This window comes from Histoplasma capsulatum (genome assembly GCF_000150115.1).
Source record: "Histoplasma capsulatum G186AR genomic scaffold supercont2.14, whole genome shotgun sequence".
Taxonomy (NCBI): domain Eukaryota; kingdom Fungi; phylum Ascomycota; class Eurotiomycetes; order Onygenales; family Ajellomycetaceae; genus Histoplasma; species Histoplasma capsulatum.
In genome coordinates this window covers 409,214-430,499 of record NW_025544814.1, presented here as the reverse complement: position 1 = coordinate 430,499, position 21,286 = coordinate 409,214, and the positions used below count along the sequence as shown (strand labels likewise).

Genomic DNA, 21,286 nt, shown 5'->3' with positions numbered 1-21,286 from the left:
TATAACATTGTGATGACATTTTCCTCTTTTCCAAGAAATGTTTGTTCACATAGTTGATATTCCTATGACACGACAAGCGTTGCGATTGCTCGTCAGTATATTCCAACCTTATTGCCATAGGCCCCGCTGATGGGTGTTGAACATAAGTTTGAGTGTGGCTGACTAGTTAACGGCACTGTTGACTAGTTGCCTGGCCCGTGCTGGCCGTGTCTACCACGTTCAACGACAGAGAAGCTGCTTAGGCTACTCGTAAAATGAAAACCATCTACTCTGTAGCTTCCAAGTTGTGGGGACGACGTTTTGAAATGCGCCTCCGTCCGAGCTAGCTAGAAATTGGCCTGTGTCTCTACCTATATTTTGAAGATTAGCTTTAAGGTTTAAAGGTCAAAATTGAGTTGTTACACGGATTGAAGGTGCGAACGGGTAGTTTAAATGAAACTGCTTTCTCAACTATTGTAGTGTGGCCACCACCCCTGAGGCAAAAAACAGCAAGTTCAAATCCTGATGGAGGTGGAAAGTTAGTTCATTGTAACAATCTAGCGGGCGCAACACTGCTTAAATAGATGTGGTCACGTAGCATTCTAGCGAGCGATAGGGTGACAGCTCTCACTGCAGGGTGGATCAATGTTCAGCACCATGTATAATATCAATAAAATCTTTACTCAATGAATTTAAGTTCTAGCGGTCTTTTAATCAGACGGAACGAAGCGAAGCCTAAGAATCATATGAAGCTTTGGGGAGAGGAGGCTCTCAAAAGTTGCTTCATTTTGTGGCTCAATGTGTGTAAAAGTGTGGCTTGAAACTGAAATAATTTTATTGGTGTTTTCTGATTGGTTTAAATGCTGGATAAACCCCACTTTTATCTATGCTTGACTTTTACACTAGTCTACAATTGGCTCAGATAGCCCCTAATCTTACCCCTGAATTGTCTGTCTACTTACCTACCTGGCAGTAATTAGCGATGATACATATCGATGATATGTCGCTGAATATCTAAGAGCATGTCTTTTCTGAGCTTATTGCTCCGCCCTGCCCCAGCTACATGTGTCATGAAGCTCCTGCTATAAAGTGCTATGCCTAAGCTTTCCAATCCTTTGAATGAATCAATGATGCCCTCATCCCTGGGATTTAGAGGTTCATTTTGCCCACCCCCAGAAGGGGGTGATAGGGGCAGGTTGCTTCTATTGCATAACTTCATAAGCAATTGTGAGATAAAAAACCCCTTTAAAAATATGTTCAGGATAAAATAGGAAAATCTGTTAAAAATAACTCATTTGTAATAGATAAAGATATTTAAAAAGCGGCTGAATATTAAATAGATATAAAAACTCTTCTCATTTCTGACTATATAGAGCTCCAGAAAAAAATATGAAAAACAATAATATCAATAATTCAATCATGGTGACAATCTTATTGAAGTTAGCATATCCAGTCCTTTGGTCAGAAGAATATGTCAAAATTAACCAGAAACTTCTAAACAATTTTCAATAAATCAGTTAATCTCGTACATACATTTTTTATACAATTTAGAAAAGTAAGACTTGATCAAAAAGCTTGCAAATGAATTCATTTAGATATTCAAAAGAGCTTATTGATTGGCTTGTACAATAAATGTACATAGTTGATAACAGAATTTTTCCTCCGAGTCTTGAGAAGACTTGTTTATTTAGCTTCCAAAACCGAGCTATTTCCTGGAGGAGTGGGCAGAGGCGTGACGGGCGTGGTGGTCGGAGAAGGCTGCGGGGGTTGGACGTAAACCCAGCAAGAATGAGGCCACCAAAAAGTTCCACAGTAGATTAGACCTCTGTCGCCTTTTGCCAAAGCTAAGCAATCTGGTGCATCTATACAATCAAAATCATTGTTGCATGTTATGTCGACGCCACACCACTGCCAGTTATAATGTGGAGGGGGTTTGGGTCCCACTGCCCATGCAGAGGGCAGTGCAAGGGCAAAAATAAAAATAAATGCGCTAGTAAATGATATAAACCTCATTTTTGAATGAGCCGAGAGAGAAATAAAAAGAAAATAGTATGGTTATAGATATATTAGATATATTATATTGAGAAACGATAATATCAAGGTTATTGAGATGTGATATTCAATCTCATAAGGGCTTTCGCATTCTTTAAATAATCAATTATCTCACCACATCAACGACTGAATCAGTCAAAGATATGCTATATTGACTTTTAATTCCGTTTGCAACTTTGAATACTTTAATTTAAAACTAGTATTGTTTTTCATCATAGTGAGAAAGAGATACTTTCGGAGGTCTTTCTCCCATGGCTCTCTTTAGCCACTTCCATCTGTTTGTTTTGAGAACTTAAAATCATTGATATCACACCATGGATAATCTAACCAAGGCATCTCTACTTGGAGAAGGCTAGGGGGTAGACAAACGCGCCTCGGCATCTAAGGGGCAAATGAATTTTTATATTCAAGAAGCAAATACACCTTGCAATAGTCTGTAATATAGCTATGAGTGAACGGATCAAATTATTTATAGCACGAGCTTCGTAAGATCAGCTTGGGCAAAACGGAGCAAAAGTCCAGATAGCTAGCTATCTGGCAATCTCTATTAGTATCCATATAGTGTTCGAGCGGATATCGAATAGGTATGCGGGTAGCTAGAGATCCCTATTCTAAGAGAGATCAAGAGGGTAGAGAGGCATTCAAAGGTCATCTAAATATACACCAATCAGATCATCAGCATGCCTTGCCAGTCTCTTCTGTGTCAAATGTAGTATCCAACTATCCCAAACCTAAAATGATCAGACAGGGGCACCTAGTTGAACATGGTTCGGAAACCTGCTCCCATCATGGCAAGAATCACCCTACAAATTCAAACCATGTTCAATAAGACAGCTCACACTCAATATCTATAAGCCATCATCAAGATCTACCGACTCTATAGATATTCATCTAAATGACCGACAATGATTAGCATATATTTACATCAAATAAGAAAGATATAATTACAATGTCATAGAATTGTAAAATCTTGAAAGAAGATAGCCTCTTCCGTATATCTGGTTGGTGCCCCACATTTGCCATGGTTAGAAATTTCGATTCCCCATATCTACCGTAAAAACATTTTAGTTTGATTCTGCAGGACTTCACTTTGCTCCATGTAATTAGAAATATAATAAACTAACCCAGAAGTCGGAGTTTATTTTTCACCACATGTTGATATACTAACTGTGAAACAGATAGTCGTACAAATATATCTTGGGATGGGTTAGGTTAGTGGTAAAACTTGCCACAAATACACTAACTCATGTGATATAAAACTCTATTTAATCATCTAGCAGAGGGACGAACCCCACAATCCACGCCGCTGGACCCACTCTAGCTCCCATCAGGCCAGCTGGGGATCCTGGCTCTTCTTAAGCTCCACTACCCGAACCCAGGGTCTTCTAGGGTGCCTGACCACTAAGGTCCTCCATCTCGGTAAGAAACTTTGCATTAGTTATTCCGGCCTTGATCTGTTTGGTGGCATATTGGCACACTCACCAAATCTTACACTTTCACAGACTTCATGACCTCTAGGCCACTTGGGGCAAAAGAGTTCTCTCACCAGTACCATGCTGCTAGTAGATGTGGGACGAACCTCCCAATCCAATCACTCCAACATAATCATCTTACTCAATGGTTATAAGACAGCTTATCTCTATTAATCATATTCAATATCTAGTTGTCTAGCACTTATAAACGGCACTCATTAGCAACAAGATCTATTATAATAATTGAGTATGAGAAAGATATATACTTTACGGAGTAGGTCCGCTATGCTAGCACCCCGTGGCAAAGAGTAAGCCCTCCGGCTAGCGGTAGTGCCTTGTTCAAGTTTTGTCAAACGGCATACTAAGCTCGCCACCAATTGACTTTTTCACCGAATTCGCCGCTCTTTGTCTGCCTTGATTTCAGGTCTTTTGCCTCTTTATTGAATGGGGGTAAACGGAATTCTGTGGAATTTGTATTGGGGGAATGTGGACTAAATGGCGATCTCATGGCTATAGGCCGTAGGAATTCTCTAATTGTTGTTGGATGGCTGGCGGTCTACCCTCCGTTTGATAAGTTTAAACGAAAACAACAACGTGCTAGAAAGATGTATATTTTATCTTAAGCTTCAAGCTTTATACATTTGCAACTACAGTTGTGTGTATATTACTCTATTAGTATTCATTTGGTTCATATATTAGAGTGATACTATTATCTCTCTGCTGATGCGTGCTGTTTATAAGTAGTACAGATATAAAGTATAACTGATGATAAGTCTTAATCTTAACAATTAGCACTGCTTCTCAGTCAGTTCATTACATACTAGTATATAATATATCATAGTAAGAGATATTAAAGTGTGAAGACTCCATGATACTGACATCTTCATCTCTACTCTTACAGCAGAGCCAGGAATGTTTGTAGGCAATGAAAATGTACACACTATACTAGTATCTATACCAACTCTGGAATGTGTGACTAGCTGAGTACTGCTTATCATTAGTGATACCTTATTCAACATCTATGCATGTACAGAGTACTATTTACAAGCAGCACTTGTCAGTTGGTGTCTACTCTTATGATAATGAAGAAGCTGACTATTCAGAAAATGATAGATTTTGATTTTTATAAAGACGTAGTCAGCCGTATAGATAGTTATGTGGAAAATAAATCATTGCATATGCTAGAAGTTTACATGATAAACTTGTTGTCGTTATAGCCTTCTATTGACAAGTCTCCTAAACAGTTGATGTGGGTTTAAAGACTTGTGATCTGAAGCCTGAGTGTCAACTTAGACATCAAGGCAAAACGGTATTTATTTGAGCTCTGGGACTGAGATATCCATTTATATTTTTTTTATGTGCAAAGTCTTAATGCTCCCTCGTTCAATTTGCTTCACCACAATGAATAAGTCAAAAATAGTCGGTTATTTTCACCCTCATTTGATGCTGATGAGCTAAGGCTACTTGTAGTAACACACGTTAACTGATAAAGTCGCTCTCAATTACATTCAGGTTACTCACAATTGTTGTACTAGTTAATCAAATACTAGTACCAAGCTGTTTATCTCTGATCTTCAGGTGGTTGATGTGCATGTGTATTCTTCTCTCTATACCCTGTCCACTGGCCATGTCTCTTGATTCTGATAAATCGTTACACCTTTGTGATGCTTTTAGCATCAGCTGTGGCACAGTCACTTTGGATCCCACTCAGGCAAAGATGCTACTCATTCGCCAGAACAAAAACCAAGAGATTCTCCTCCCTAAAGGGCGCAAGAACATTGGAGAGGCACTGGAGAATGCCGCCTTACGAGAGACCTATGAAGAGACGGGCTTCCGAGTGGCCCTCTTCCCTTTGCCGATTCCCACACTTGCAACCCCCGAGGCCGCTGCCGATACATACGGTCAATTGAGCGCTGTGACAGAACCTTTTGCTGTTAGCCAGCGTCTCGTGCACAATAAACTCAAGCTCATTTTTTGGTTTGCCGCCAAGGGAGATTCTACCACAGAGCCTGATATGGGAACTCAGCAGGACGGAGAGGATTTTGAACCGATTTGGGCGGAGCTTGATAGCGGAGTGCAGTCTTTGACTTTCGATGACGATCGGCAAATTGCACGAGCAGTTATTGATGTAGTCTCCCGCGCTGGTTACTTTAGTACTGCGAAGCTTTCTGGGATGAATCCATAAAAGCGTTGCTTCAAGTGGGCCCAACCGCTGGCAATCCGTGGGTACGCAGTTGAATTCGGGGTCTTTCCTTTTAAGGTATTTAACCTTATCTCGAAGCTAGCCGAAAATCTTGAAATTACCTGTCGCCAGCTCATCCTCTCTATACTCCATGTTTTCCTAAGACGATGGTACTGTGGAGAAAGCCGTGGGCCACCCGGGTCACAGGCCAGCTTGTTCAATTAAATCTTGGTACGGTCAGGGTGCCGTTGGTTTCTCTGTTTAAGATAAGATTTTTACAATATGTGCATGATTATCTATGTATGTGTTGGCTTTTTGCCTTACATTATATTTCATCAACATTAAATTAACACAACACACACAAGTAGGGTTATTTCTGAGAGTAATATTATGTAGTCACACATGAGCTGCACGGAGACCCTTGCAAAAAGTTTTGACTCACTAAGAATTTAACATAAATCCCATCACGAGTGGAAACCATCTTTTGCTTGGGGCTATGGGCAAGGTTTAGCGACCTAGTGAGCAAGTCACAGGCATTGATTGCCCCTATGGCCCCCTAATATACAACACCTCTTTAATCAAGCGATGGAACGGCAATGCTTAATGTTATATAAGTATTTCGTGTGTCAAACCTTTCTACAGCGTTAACTATTTGTAATTTTGGAACATCCAAGCTAGGTAGGTTAAAATCTCCACCAACACCTATCGGATAAGCAAGAGTTTATCACACAAAAGCAAAAAAGTTAAATATCAAAAGTTAGATACCCATCTATCAGATATAAATTGGTAGTGAAATCCCCCTTCTAGACAGATGGATAATCAGAGCCCTAAGTTAGTAACTAATAATTTATCGCTATTCTATCCCGTAACTAGTAAAGATCGAACCTTATTCGTTTTATAGCAACACATCCGCACGATGTCTCAATGTTTTCAACACCTGAGGTGTGACCATAGATCGCCAACGAAAGATGCTTTGGTCAAAACAGTCAAAAAACTCCTATGAGTTCTGTATAATAGTCTTCTACCTCACAAACTCTCAATCATGAGCTGACGCCGTTCCATCTGTCAGTCTTCCTTGCTGTTTCCAGGCTTCCAGCAGTGTTATCACGACTCCAATCGCTCCCTTTTCCCGCACTTGCACTGGTCCCGTGTGCACGCTACCTGGTTTTAAGTCCAGCAATTAATGTCTGAAGCATCAGCAGCCAGGCTTTGCATGTCGGCATGCACACACTGCAACACCGGCAGAAGTGAACAATGGCGCGAAGGAAGGGAAAGCTTGCCAATTGTGCAGCATGGTTAACGTGTCCATATGCCCAAATGAGCCAGCATTTGTGATACTTGCCTAGTTGTTAATGGGCACATTGGGGACCAACACCGGACTTCCGCACAGTGGGTTACCATGTCGAAAGCCACTTGAGTGGAGCTGAGCCATGTTGAGAGTTGCACAACATCAGCCTCTCGGCTGAGATTTACCCAATATGGGATCATCATGCTATGATTGCGCGGCCTATTGAGACTTCGTTTGTGCTCTGTGTTCTGGTTCTTTAACAAGTATTTAGGAGCATCATACCCAAGGCAGTACTTATCTGACAGTTGAATGCGAGTTCCTGCTGATGCTTCGCCGTGCCAGCATCAAGACTTGTCTGTCGATGATGGTCAACACGGACAAATCCAAGAGTCAAGAAAAGCACATGACGAAACGAGGATTGAAAATGGATATGAAGGCCTGAAATCATCTCAAGTGTTATGGAAGGGCAAGGATCTTGAACTGGTAAGTAGGAAACATACTGATATCATTCCATATCTCCTCAAGTGGTTGTGAATGAGGCCTTTACCATTTCAGTCGTAACTCAACAGCAGACTGTGGAACCAAATAGTGAATTTAGATATCTTCATTCTAACTACAGCCCTCTCCAGATTACCCAGAAACCTCGTGGTTCTAAGTTTCTGCCCTTTTTCCAGCATGGCTACCATCGCGAGACCTTTTACTGAAGCTGCCTCATATCTTAACCCAAGTGTCGACCCCGCCGAGCTTGGATTTCTTGCTATAGGTTTAGGTGGCAGCCGTGCACATAGCTCGCATAACATCCTCTCCGACTGGGATGGAATTGGGATTTTGCGCAACAAAGAAGAAATCTGCCACCTCATTACCGCTCGTAGAGACGACCTTTGTGAGTTATTATGGATTGAGGTCGAGGAGTGCCTGTCCTGGAGCGTATGTAAACCCCTTCCGATACTGTTTACATGTATCGCTGAATTGAATTTAGGGAGTTAAGGCTGGCTTTGAGCAGAACAACTGGGACGTCCTTCGATTTTCTGGCCGAGCTAAAGACCGAACCAAGCGGTCTATCAGATTTTTGACAGTTGAATGTTTGCTCGCGGTCTGCTCCGACCCACATCTCTGCCGGTTAGGTGTCCTGTCGCGTCGGCCCGTTAGGAGCTTCCGCTGCTACTATCAGAATTTGGGCCCTGTCCTCTATGTCTACCAGCCGGAGCGCGTCTCTGAAGAGCTCTACATCCTTGAGGATGCAGACTTTCTGATTCCCGAGACTGCAACTCATGGATTACATCATCCTAACCCTGGGGTAGCTTGTGAGTTGTTGCTAACGTCAGTCCCTTTGTTTGACACCGCTGGGAGCATATTAGATATATTTAAGTCTTTGATCATTCGAAAATGGTTGAAGCTAGCCGGAACAAAAAAGGCAGAGGACATGATTGGCTTCTTTTATTCATCCAGCACATTTTCCTCAGAGTATCGACAAAAACTTGAGAAGGACATTGTACGATTGAGCGCCCTCAAAGCTGACCACGAAGTAAAGGGAATCTCGCGGAACTCTATCCGGCTAGGACCTCTGGCTAGAACCTCAATTAGTGACGATCTTGCAATCAAAATTGACCACGATGGGTATCGGATGACCTGTTTCCTCGGAACACCAAAGAGTAGAAGCGCCGAATATTATTCCGACCCATGCCAGACGAATCAACAGCCAATCACTACTTCCGAATTTATTCTGGACACCCAAACCAGGGAGTACGTTCAATCTCCTTTCTCATCGAATTCCACGAGCTTTTATGCCCGAGCCATGTTTAAAAAGACTAGGTCATGGGTGAACATCTTTGCCAAAAATGGGCCTGGTGTTACCGCAGAAATAGCTGCCCTTTCCTCACTGAGACACTACTTTCCAAGCGGCATGCTACAAAAGGTTCTGGCATTTGATCCCGTCAGCAACTACGTATTTTACGAGAAACACCAAGGACAGGTGCTAAGTGACATCAGGATCACTATCTCCAAGGGAATCGTGGAGGTTCCCTTCAAATGTGCCCAAGATGCATTCGACTGGCTGGTTAGCGTCGAACTAGTCAGAGCAGAACAGGTTGCGGCAGTCCAGCTCAATACCATCCGCTCGGAAGCGACTAAAAAGGAGCAGTTAATACATCGGTTCTATTACGACCGCTTACACTTGGACGGCCGGGCATTAGAGTTTTATGGCATCACTGTTCCGGAGTTTTTCCAGACGGAAATGAGGCGGTTAAGCTTTAAGGAATTCATGTCCCTGCCGTTGATCATCAACGGGCGGGAGCTTGACAGTTTGTATCATTATTGTCGGCAAGCTGAGGCTATCCTTAATCCTCGAGGGCTTCATCTCATAAACTCCAGCGTTGCGGTAGGCCTTGGAGACGGACATGGAGGTAATGTTATGGCTACGCTAGGAGGCCCTGCAATCCGCCTCGTCGACTACGAAGTTGCCGGATGGCACAACCCCGTGCTCGACCTAGCCAAACCATTGTACAACGATGCGTTTTTCGCCATCCTTTATAGTGATTTGATGGATCATTGCAATGCAATGACTGCATGTGGGGGCGATGAGCGCCAGTATGTGCGCTACCGCGTTACCGAAGAGGCCATCACTGTCGACTTCAACCTCCAGCTCAGCCTGCTAGATCGTACTTTGGCATACATAAAGCTCGAGTACATGGCACGACCACTCTGGGAACGCCTAGCGGACGAATTTCCAAACGATTTAGAATTTGCCGAAGACATATTGAGCGCAGCTCTATTCTCTTGCGCTCTGCTGACTCGTAACTTTTCATCGCAGCCGGACACCTTTTTCCTAAATGCTGCTGTCGGAGTGCTCTTGTTTTCTGACATGAAGGGGACCATTGACTTGTTCTTCGGATGGGCAAACTGGCCCATCAACGCTGGATCATCCGAAGGCGGCCGGCGGCGCTGGTCTGATGTCGTCAAGGGCGCTCAGGAAGAGACGAGAGACCACCGATTAATTGGCCCCGCGACAGAATGTCCATGAGTTGACATTGACTACTGTCATATCAAGTCTATTCCAGCACTCTACCGCTCAGCTGGATCCCACAGTGGCGTTATGGACTATCGACTTGCGCGTGGGGCTCCTGCTCGGGCCTAGCACCATTACACAGATATCCCAAATACAACATTCTTTACAGTTCAATTTGAATGCTTTTATCAAAAGGGAAAATCTTTTTGCTATTCAAAAGTCGAATTAACTTCTCTAGGCAATAATATTTTTATTGAGTAGATTGAGACTTAATTCGGTTTATCAGAGTTCTACAGCTGTATTATGATATTGAGTTACAAGTTCACAGATCAAATCAACTTCGTCAACAACTTATAAGAATACTAGTGTCTGCCGATATTAGTGAATAGTATAAGGTTTATAAACCGCACTGGCATCGGTTATTGATAATGCCGTTTCTTTCTCTTCCACAACTCTCAACTCCTCGTAACCCTCAACATATAAGTACTTTGTCACTTTGACACACCCTCTACAGTCTTCAAGACTGTTCAAATCAAATTCTTCATAACTCCCAGTATAATATCTACTCTCAGTAACTTAGTTTTTTTGAGAGATTTTAACCAATGAAGGTGATATAAAGAGTGAATTCTTGAATGAGTGAGTTAGGGAAAATACAGTTCAGAGCGTAAGAAGTAGATGAGTTGTGAGACCGTGATGAATGAAAGTGTATTAGTAATATTATACTTGGGTGTGTTTTAGATAACTTCAGCTTCAAAATGTCTTGGCAAAAATCCTTACTCCGAGATTTTGATCCCTCTTTGAAAGAAAACTCGTCTGAGGCTCCACCTGCAGACTGGATCATAAAAGTATCTAGATACTACTTGGCCATTCTAATGCCTTGTCGATTGAGCTTGCGGCTGCCAATGCAGCTGCCCTCACTATTCCAATTCACATCACCGCCGCCGTTCCTCCTCCCAGTTTTACAGCACCAGACCAGACACGCATCCGTCCTCGCGCAGTTGTCAGATAATGCGACAGCGTACAACAAACGGATAAGACGTGGTCGAGGTCCTTCGTCTGGAAAGGGTAAGACCTCCGGGCGTGGCCATAAAGGTCAAAAGCAGCATGGAAGTGTTCCCGCAGGTTTCAATGGCGGGCAGACCAAAGATGAGATTGTGCATGGTGAACATGGATTTAAAAACATGTAGGGCACTTCCGACACCCTAAGTGATGTCGTTCAAAAAAAAAAAAAAGTAAAAGATCTAATCCAAACCCTCATCCAGCTTCTCCCTCGACATCTCCAAAGTCAACCTCGACCGCATCCAACAATGGATCGACCAAGGCCGCCTCGACCCTTCCCGCCCCATCACAGTCCGCGAGCTTGCGAAGTCCCGCTGTATCCACGGCGTCAAGGACGGCGTCAAACTTCTTGCCCGTGGCGGCAAAGAAACACTCAAACAACCCGTCCAAATCGTCGTCTCCCGCGCCTCTACCACGGCGATTGAGGCTGTCGAAGCCGTCGGCGGCTCCATCACGACCCGCTACTACACACGCCACGCCATCAAGCGGATCCTGTCCGGCAAGACGGACCCATTCGTCTCGCTCGCGTGGCTCAATGCAGGCGAGAATCTGACGATTGGGATGGGGATTGATAAGCCCCGTGTCAAGGGTGATGGGTTCTCGTATCGGTTGCCGGACCCGACAAACCGCAAGGATATTGAGTATTATCGTGATCCGGCTCATAGGGGGTATTTGAGTTATCTTGTGCAGAAAGGGGAAACGCCGAGTTTGTTCTTCAGTGCACCCGGCAAGGCACAGAAGAAGGGTAAGGAGGGTATGCCTTCTAGTGACAATAGATTGTGGTAGAGAAGGAAGGTAGAATGGTGACACAGACTTGTTCCTCCTTTCCTACTCTATTATCTATATTGGTGCTTTTGAATGCTACCCGGAATCCCGAGGGAGAAATATTTGTTTCTTCTTCCCGCGTTTTATGTAGCTATATGAGTCTGTTTTATCTTGTTTGGATATTATTGTATATTAGAGAGACAAATTCCCTCGTGGTCTGTTTAAATTAACTATATTTTGATCAGGGGCTTACTTCAGCTGTAAGGTGTATATAGCTATTTTCTTCTATGCTCCGCTACCAGCTCAACCGCGAGCAGAAAACATTACCTTTCCCTATTGAGACGTGCTGAAAACCACCTTGACGATTTGCATAATTAATAAAATGCTTCGGTTAAGTTGATCCCTTCAAAAGCGTGCGATTCATCTCATAAGGTTTGGAGGTAACAAAACCAGTTGTATAATCGGACTTTTACCATTAGACTAAAAGAATAATTTTCCTAATAACAAGTTTTTAAATTCACAATTTCACTTCTTGGAATCTAACACTAATTAATTACTTAACATACAGGTTAACCCCTTGTCCCTTTCCCCTAAACGTTTTATTAACACGTCCGCTTGCATCGTATTATCAACATTATCGTGTTCATCAGTGAAGGGGTTCACCACTCTCATAAAACGCCCAACTAAGTACAAAAATGCCATTGATGGGATATAAAAACACAAGAAAAGAAAAGAAGAGAAAACTCAGAAGCATAGAGAGTGCAATCTAAAAGCTCGCGCAAGAAAAAAAAAAAAAAAAAACAAAACAAAAGAAAAAGGTGGAAAGAAGGATCTAGCAATATCTGCGGAAAGGCAGAGAATCAAATTCAAACGGGACGTAGGACGAGAACAGAGCCTGGTAGAAAAGCGAACCGGGCCACAAATCCCGCTAGAAACCACGAATAAAACGACAACGCAAAGAACAGGGAAACCCTAGAGAGAACAAGAAGCGGGATAGAACCTATGGAGGATGAGGTAGGTCACGTCGTGAGTGGAAAGTCTCCAGATACAAACACTGCCTGTCACCATCCTTAAAAGCCTTGAAACTGCATTTTGTATAGTCGACACATGATCTGTTTGTCCCGTTAGACCAAAAGCAAGAACGCCTTTTGGGTATGGGCAGGGAACAATGACAGAGTGCGGTGGGAATACTCTTGCGTTGGAGTTTTATCATTCCCTAGGAAAAGAAAGGGGATAAAGGGAAAGGTAAAATGATGATGAGAGAATTGGGGAGAAGTTGGGGTTGATTCGACAGTAATACACACAACAAAACTGAGATGTTTTAAGAGGCGGTGACAGCGCTAAGAACAAACTAATTAGGAGTAGGGTGATAAAATGAATTAAAAAAAAAACCATAACTCGAAACCGAAATGGAAAACGGAAACTTCTCAAAATTCCAGCCAGCCGCACGCGATTCAATTTCATCAATGCATAAGCAAAAGTGGACATGATCTGCTGAAGAGAAAAAATGAAGAGAAGGGAAAGGAAATTCGTGATGGCATAAGGAAGCATAACACTCGGATGCAATCGGATGCAATCGTAAATAGACTCCCTAAACCGTCAATGAACAAAAGGCCGGCCCCTTCCAGGTCAGAAAAAAAAAGAGTGCAGATAGGTATATAATAGGTAGATGCGACAACCATTTGGCAGATGACAGTCACGGGTATCAAATACGAACGCTAACACAACAAGGGATATAAAGTGCATGGATGAAAATCAGAATGAATGAAAAATCCGCCTTGGACACCGTATGATTGCATCAGACCTTGGTGGTTTCTTACATAACCGGCGTAAAATACCCCAAGTAAAACGGACGCAATCAAAGTGGATAGAACGCAGGGCCTAAAATCCCCATTGCGGAGTATCGCCAGCGTGGTCTGCGCTGTCAGAACACCCCTGAAACCAACGGCATTGTAACACTTCCCGAATGGTCCATCTCCTCGTCGGATCCATATCCAAACAGCCCTGGATTAACTCCAATGCGTTCCGTCGATCTTGAAGATCACCATGACCTTTCAGGACAGAACTTCTATCCCAACGACCACCCATAATATTGAGTTTGATTCGTGGTTTAAAGGAGTCTTGAAAAGGCCGAGAACCCACGACCAGAGCAAAGACAACAACTCCAAACGCCCATATATCCACAATTGGATCAATAAGTCCATCCACAGATGATAACAGCTCCGGAGAGGCATATTCCAGGCTTCCAGCAACACTGGTGCTTGTGTCAGAAGGGCCTATGGCTTTTGGAGGTGGTCGATCTGCTGCATTGTCGTACGGATCAGGTGAGCTTCCACCACCGTTTTCCGATGTCATCCATTCCGCCATTCCAAAGTCACATAGGATTAAGTGGGCTGCGTCATCATATTGGTTAGAAACCGGTGCATCCAGAAGACAGTTTTCAAGCTTAATATCTCGATGGACAACACGTGCATCCTCATGCAGGTATCTAATAGCGGACGCTAATTGATATGCATAGTTTCGGGCAGTGTTCATTTGAAGGCCTTGGCGATGTCTGCGGATCAGGTCGAACAAGGTTCCCCTTGTGGTTAATTTTGTGAAGCAAAATGTAGCATAGTCGGTTTCGTAAACTGCTTCGAGTGGCAAAATGTTAGGGTGGTTTAGGTATCGCCAAATGCGCACTTCGTGATCGAATTCGGCTTGGACTTGATCATTTTCACGTTCGCTCTGGCCGGCGAGGTGCTTCCTCACAATTTTAACAGCAAACCGTTCCGGTCCACCATCTCCATTAACCTTAAATGCTTCCTTCACTGTGCTAAATCCTCCAAAACCAATCTGCTTGCCGATCACATAGTCTGTCCCTACAACTTGACCTTCATCATCAGGTTTCGGGGGAACCTCATCGCGACTCCATAGGGACAGAAACGTGCTGGCTGGAGATTTACCACTTGAGTTGGTAGAGCGACCGGAGTCATGACATAGGTTGTGCCGCAAACTGCCATCCCTGCCTAGAGTATAGCCTTTTGACCGACTGCCAAACGGCTGAGGGACAAGGCCAGACCAACCGGTCGCATCATCCAAAGATGCAGGGCGGTAGACCCTTGGAGAAGCTGAAAATGGTGACAAAAATATGTCCCGGTTTGTTTCCGGAGGCGTACGCACTTCATCAGTGACAGGGGAAGCAGTGGATAGAGATGTGAGAGAGGTGGGGCGCTCCCCAGCAGGCTCAGTGTCACCCCCACAGCTCTCCACTGGTCTGGAGAAAAAGTCCCGGGGAGGTGAACCGATAGGAAACACATTTGCGGAGCTTCCGGAGTCGCGTTCCTGATGAGACAAGCTATCCACAGACGGGTCGACACCGTGCCTCAGATCGATTGCTGGGATTTCCAGTTGGTTCCGGCATCCAGGATCAAGCGAGTAATCAGCATTGTGGCTGAGTGAAGGTTGATCGTTTCGGGCAAACTGCTCGAGTGGCGATGGATGGATATAACGAGGGTGATGGTTATATTCCAGGTCATCGGCCGCACCCGTTCTGAAATGATGGTCTTCAGGACAAGGCACAGGGATGGGAGGCGTCGGGACATGGGCGTCCTTCAATGGACCATCACTTCCCTCTAGGGGTCTTGTATGTTGGTGGTTTGATTTAGCGGTATCAGAAGGAACTCGCCTAGCACTGCCATTCGCGTTTGGCACATCCCCACGCCCATGTCCATTTTCGGTCAACGCAGATGTATTCGCAAAATTCGGGTCTAACGTCAAATTCTCAAACTTCCGGATCTCCTCATGAGCCATGCCCTCACCTTGACGAGGTGATTGCAACGGCTACCGATGAACCTTCACTCTTGACAACTGAGAAGTTGAACGAGTCGAGCAAGCGCAGCACTGGCGGTGGCGGTGGCGGCAATGACACTAGTCGTGGGAGGAGCCAAATACTTTTAAATTGGGCCAGTTGCAAAAAATAAAGCGCGACCCAGACAGACTGGTGTGAATAGAACCCGTGCTCCGTTGGTGGCACGTCAAGACGTGGATGCAGCGTGGATCTTCCAAGACGGAGCGACCGAGCTACAGGGTAAATGTTAACTAGGTTGAACAGCAGGTTACTGGAGTTACCGGTGATTAGCTGCCCAGCAAGGTCAGAACAAAGATACGTCGATATGGACGGGCAAGAGAAACAAGGCTGTGAGCCGGCAGTCAGGCGTAGTGAAGATACGCACGGCGAGCGGGAGGGCGGATGTTGTGGTGAGCAAGGTAGCGGGAGAGGGAGTGAAAGGTCTTTTATTCCGCAGATGTCGGGCAAAGCAGGAAGAAGCAGCCCGAAGGGGTCACGATAAGGTCACGTGGGCGGCAAATGTTTTTGTGAGGATGTGCGCTTGTCGAGGTGGAAATGTGCGCGCTGTGGTTGGCTGGAGATAAGACGCTTGGCATGCGGAATCCGCCAGGGGCAACAAGCGAGCTAGCCGCCTGGTGTCGGCGCTTGTTTGGGAGCCGGCCAACGCCAAGCCACCATGGGAATTAAGGGACCTCCTGAAAGACGTTGGCCGGGATTCTGTCTGTTCTCTCGCGGTGTGTTGTCTCTCGCGGATGGTCATTTCTTTGGCTTTTTCCTCGCTCTCCTCCTGTTGTCCTTATCCCCTTCTTACCCCCTTCTCCGCTCTGTTGTCTGGTCTCTGCTGGGGTTGGTGAGGAGTTGCCACTTTCCCCGCTCCCCTTGCTTCCCTTTCGCTCAGCTTGGCCTCCTTCGCCCGACGTTTCAAGCGCATATACTGTTGCGTTGGCACCTATCCATATCCCCTTTGGAAGACCGTATAGGCAAATGCTCGTGCTACCTTTCCATCCTCTGCCTATTCTACGAAGTGTTGTTTGAACAGGCTATTTTGTTGACGTGCGCACGCACGAAACAATGACCAGACCGCAGATAATCCGGGCAGGTGAGCATTGAATGATGGATCCAAAAAAATAACATATCGGGGTTAGCTGCCTGTTTCTTGAGTTCATAAGCATTTATTAATACGATCAACTTTTCCCTCTTTCTTTCCTCAATCAGATACCATCGACTTGCAGGGCAACCGTTTCCAATCCAATCAAGACCAGACACACAACCAGAGCCACCCAGCCTCGTCGGAAGGAAATCGAACAGCACCCCACCAAACTCTTGCAATGCAAAATGCGGAGAAAGAGGCCAGGGATGAATTAGTTCAAAGCCCCAGGGTCTCTGGAGACCACAGGCACCCCGATGACTCTGGGGACGAAATGAATGTCCATGACGAGGGGGCGCATCATGACGGCGTTGATCACTATTCAAACGGCCATACGTCGGCAGATGAAGGAGATACTACAGACGGCGAAAGCGACGACCAGCTGGATGATGATATGATGGATAAGATATCTAGTTCTCCATCTATTGATGATGGTGGGTGCCCCTCTTTTTATCTTTGATCTGTGATCTCCTTTCAACGCGCTCCCACTCCGCAGCCATAAACCTGGCTTCTTAAAAGAAAGACCCCGTTTTATCATTCATGTATTTCTTCTATGCCCTGGCTTTGCCTATCTTGCATGCTGTTTCTTGTTTTGTATGTGTATGCCCTACCTGGCTTTCATTATTCATATCACGGTCTGGGGGCATAGCATGAAATGCACGAGTCCTAAAAGCCTCAGCGAGACGCCCTTGCGTCGGGAACGGCGCATAGTCACTCGGGACGGGGATTAGGGTTAGGTATAGTCATACTCTACGCTTCTCCCAAAGATCGACAACTGCTTCCATACTCAAACAAATGCGAATGATATCCACTTCACCATAAACTAGGGGTGTATTTCTTATGGCCCCTCTTTCAACACCGCTCCTAGTTAATGGCTATCCCACGTGTCAATCTCTTTCATCTGCATTCCCCTCCCTATTTTCTTTCAGTTTCCCTCTTTGCTGGTGGAGATCAAATGACTTACACGAATATAGAAGATATTGATTTCGAATTTGTCTACGCTCTACATACTTTCGTAGCCACTGTCGAAGGGCAGGCGAATGCCACGAAGGGTGATACAATGGTCCTTCTGGACGACAGTAATAGCTACTGGTGGCTTGTTAGGGTTGTGAAGGATGGTAGCATAGGTTGGCTCATCACATCCGTAGATTCCCTGATGTCGCTACTAACAGTTTCAGGTTATCTGCCCGCCGAACATATCGAGACCCCAACAGAACGCCTGGCGCGTTTGAACAAGCATAGAAATATTGATGTACGCATCTGGCGTCATCCCTATTGCCAATTGGTGCTAACTTCATATCTAGCTCTCTGCTACAATGTTGGGGGATAATGCAGAAAAATCAAAGAACCCATTGAAAAAGGCCATGCGAAGGAGGAACGCAAAAACTGTCACTTTCACCTCTTCTCCGGTTTACCGTGAACCATCAGATGTCGAGTATTCTACCGAAGAAGAGGACGAAGCAGACGACCCATTCTTTGACAACGACAATGATGAAGAAAATGTTAAATCAGACACCAATGATGGACAAGAAGAATCCCAAAATGAAAACATCGTTGTCGAGCCTCTTCGGCCCAAAGTGCAAACAGATAATGACGGTTCAAACGCACATGAAGCTGAGCCTGGCCGAGATAGTAGTCCTGAGAGGGTTCGGGCAAGCGAGGATTCATTTGACAAATTAGGTGAACACAACTTCTTTCCCCTAATGATTTTATCCCACTTAACTAAATCGAGAAACAGACGACAGCCCTGCTGGCAGGTCCCGCAACGGTGTGGTGCGGAACACAGATTCGTTCTTCAAGGATGATAGCCTCGAGACCAAAAAGATATCACTGACTCCAAACCTCCTGCGTGATGATTCGAATGATAGAACTGCGGCCACAAATGAGTCCAAAGAGGTATTGATCCAATCCCCTCTGGGCTTTTATATGTATATCACATTTTTCTGATCAGTTTGATTTCGGTTCTTTTAGGCGAAAGGACGTGGAAGCTTTGACGCCTTTGATAAAATCATCCCCTCGGGAGACAAAACCAAAGATGACAAAAAACGAAAGGAGAAAAAACCAGGCATGCTTAGCGGCTTATTCAAGAGGAAAGACAAGAAAAGTAAAACCATCGATGATGATATGGAAGAGCCAGAGAAGATCTCTGAAGAATCGACACGCTCGACAACACCTCCGAAGACAGTTGGTGAATCGCCGAAAGAAGAACGCCCGTCTTCAAAATCCCAGAACGCATTCCAACGACATCCAAGCAAACTGCAGAAAACGCCACCCGATGGTTCTCCCGTTAAAGTTGACAGCATGCAAACAATCGCCCAGCAAGGACTCAGCAATGACTCCACTTCCAGAGCATCTCCAGTGAAGGATATTTCCGGTACTTCAGTTCGGGTAGTTCCACCAGACGCACAATCTGATGTACCACAACCTCTTCGTGTCAGATCTCCAGAAGCAACTCGTATAAAACCGGCAGATTCTACTTCTCGAGACCAAATTGATCCGAATTCGGATCTCCGGTTGAAAACCATTTCTCTTAACACGTCGGTTTCTCCTGTTGACGTTTCAAAAACGCCATCACCCGGTATCCAAAGCACCCCGAGCAAGGAAACTGTTCGATCCGCGTCTATGCCTGAGGAAACGGATGAATCTGCGGATTCTCCGGTTAACATACCATCTCCAGAGGAGCGAAGCCGTAATAATCCTCCGGATTTGACAACAGATACTTCGTCAATTGATGAGCCACACAATCCATCACCCTCCCCAACACCGTCTTCTCCCGAGCTTGTTGAACAGCCAGACGACAAGCTAGAAAGCAACAGCGCTCCGACTCCGTCAACCAATACACCAACTTGGAGCGAGGCTAGCCTCCGTTCTTATCTTGATGATGACACCGATATCCGGGATCTCCTCATCATTGTCCATGACAAGTCTAATGTGGCAACGGCAGGCCCGGATCATCCGATAACTGGAGGTCTATTCAAGGAAGAGAGCAAGGGGCTTAATGAAATGTCAATTCGGCTCGATGAGCTGCTAACCGGTTGGGTGGCTCGGAAGTTGAGAGCGTCTATGGCGAAATAGGCGATTACCGCCACTTCGCTCTTTCTTCCTCCACAAAGCTCGCCAAACCCTATCCATGTGCATCCGAAGCATCCGCCCGCCTACGCCAAGCACGTTCCGTTCCAGAATTTGGTACCATCTTCACGCATAAAATGTCTCTTGACCACTCTACGCTATCTCGGAAGTTATATATACACATCATCCTTTCCACTATCTTGATTTGCTGAACGTCCATATGGAGTTGAAAAAGAACTTCTTGAACATCCCAATCAAAAAACAAGATACAAAACCAAAGTGAAAAGCTGGCGATTAACGAAAAGTACGATCAAATGAGGCAAAGGCACTTAGCTGAAATTTGCATGCAACAACTAACATTCGATATTTGAAGATCAACGATCCTTAAACACATCGGTGTTGACGACGGTGGTTCCGTTTTTTCAGCTCAGATATCTTCATTTTCGTCCGCTGCTTTTATAAAATTGACTGACCTCCATCCCTTTTTCAATCTATTTACTCTCATTCCTTCCTAAATTTCCTTCAGTCAGCTCAAAAAAAAGGGGGGGTTCGAAAAATACTTCAGAGTGATATTCTGGCAATGCTATCTATCGATCCGTATTTTTCCACTTCATTCCCTACCAATCACTCGCCATTTCACAACCAGCCCCTCATTACCTACTTCATCGCCAGCCGCTTCGATTCACTTTGTTATTTCACGCTACGCCCACAACATGACCGAGCATATCACTGCCACCGTTCCTTTGCTTTGTTCACTTCCTTTCTCTATTCTGTTGCATTCAAACACAAACCCCAAGTACCCACGGATATCATCCATCATCCATTTTCACCTATATCTTTCCTCTCCTTCTCTCTGCATGACATTTCCCTACCTTCCTTTTCCTTCTCGATTACAGTTTATTTCGACCTATTCGCAAGCCATTCTTGGGTCCCGTTTGTTCCCGTTCATTTACTGATGCCTTCTCCTTCGGAGATATTGCTTCTGTTCTTTTGCTCCACCCTGCTCTCCTTATTCCTCACCTCGCCTCAATCAAGTCACAGGCGCCCTCTCATTTTCAATCCAATTCCACCACTTGGCTTTCTTTGCCTCCCCTTTGCTTCCGACTTGTGCTTGGACCGACCTGACGGTTTATTATTATGCTTCCTTTTTTTGGTTAACTTTAAGGGGTTTAAGGGGGACGGGACTTGAAGATCACTTTTTCTTCTTCTAACTCAAGTACTCTTGCTATTTTATCCGACTGCTTCTCGCCGTCCTTCTATATCTCTTATCCCTAGTTTGCCAGAGCGTAAATGGATACTACGCCTTTGACAAAAATTCAACTCAAGCCTGATAAATGAGTAGGAGCATTCTCTTGCAGCTTCATACGGTATGGTGTTTGCACATGTGCAGAAAGATATCCGGCTCCTTATAAATGAGTCCCAATACAAATGGCTTTCTCG

General features: G+C 44.8%; 6 protein-coding genes across 6 annotated transcripts; 4 read left to right on the top strand and 2 right to left on the bottom strand.

The window, feature by feature from the left end:
• Window positions 1–955: 955 nt before the first annotated feature.
• On the bottom strand, window positions 956–1,992 carry HCBG_07791 (uncharacterized protein; the record flags this gene model as incomplete). Its single annotated transcript, XM_045434840.1, has 2 exons — window positions 956–1,192; window positions 1,681–1,992. 2 exons carry the CDS (start codon window positions 1,990–1,992, stop codon window positions 956–958), a joined length of 549 nt encoding a protein of 182 aa, XP_045284146.1.
• Window positions 1,993–5,130: 3,138 nt separating this feature from the next.
• HCBG_07790 (uncharacterized protein) lies at window positions 5,131–5,688 on the top strand (the record flags this gene model as incomplete). Its single annotated transcript, XM_045434839.1, has 1 exon — window positions 5,131–5,688. One exon carries the CDS (start codon window positions 5,131–5,133, stop codon window positions 5,686–5,688), a length of 558 nt encoding a protein of 185 aa, XP_045284145.1.
• A 1,594-nt stretch (window positions 5,689–7,282) lies between these two features.
• On the top strand, window positions 7,283–9,992 carry HCBG_07789 (uncharacterized protein; the record flags this gene model as incomplete). The annotated part of the gene is made up of 3 exons (XM_045434838.1): window positions 7,283–7,456; window positions 7,953–8,277; window positions 8,332–9,992. The coding sequence occupies 3 exons, from the start codon at window positions 7,283–7,285 to the stop codon at window positions 9,990–9,992; spliced, it is 2,160 nt and encodes a 719-aa protein (XP_045284144.1).
• A 740-nt stretch (window positions 9,993–10,732) lies between these two features.
• Window positions 10,733–12,048, top strand: HCBG_07788 (50S ribosomal protein L15; the record flags this gene model as incomplete). The annotated part of the gene is made up of 2 exons (XM_045434837.1): window positions 10,733–11,160; window positions 11,240–12,048. 2 exons carry the CDS (start codon window positions 10,733–10,735, stop codon window positions 11,820–11,822), a joined length of 1,011 nt encoding a protein of 336 aa, XP_045284143.1.
• Window positions 12,049–12,303: 255 nt separating this feature from the next.
• HCBG_07787 (serine/threonine-protein kinase DCLK1) lies at window positions 12,304–16,032 on the bottom strand (the record flags this gene model as incomplete). Its single annotated transcript, XM_045434836.1, has 1 exon — window positions 12,304–16,032. The coding sequence occupies one exon, from the start codon at window positions 15,591–15,593 to the stop codon at window positions 13,683–13,685; it is 1,911 nt and encodes a 636-aa protein (XP_045284142.1).
• A 438-nt stretch (window positions 16,033–16,470) lies between these two features.
• On the top strand, window positions 16,471–19,852 carry HCBG_07786 (SH3 domain-containing protein; the record flags this gene model as incomplete). The annotated part of the gene is made up of 6 exons (XM_045434835.1): window positions 16,471–16,729; window positions 16,846–17,211; window positions 17,707–18,029; window positions 18,082–18,457; window positions 18,516–18,673; window positions 18,749–19,852. 6 exons carry the CDS (start codon window positions 16,702–16,704, stop codon window positions 19,850–19,852), a joined length of 2,355 nt encoding a protein of 784 aa, XP_045284141.1.
• Between the last annotated feature and the right edge of the window lie 1,434 nt (window positions 19,853–21,286).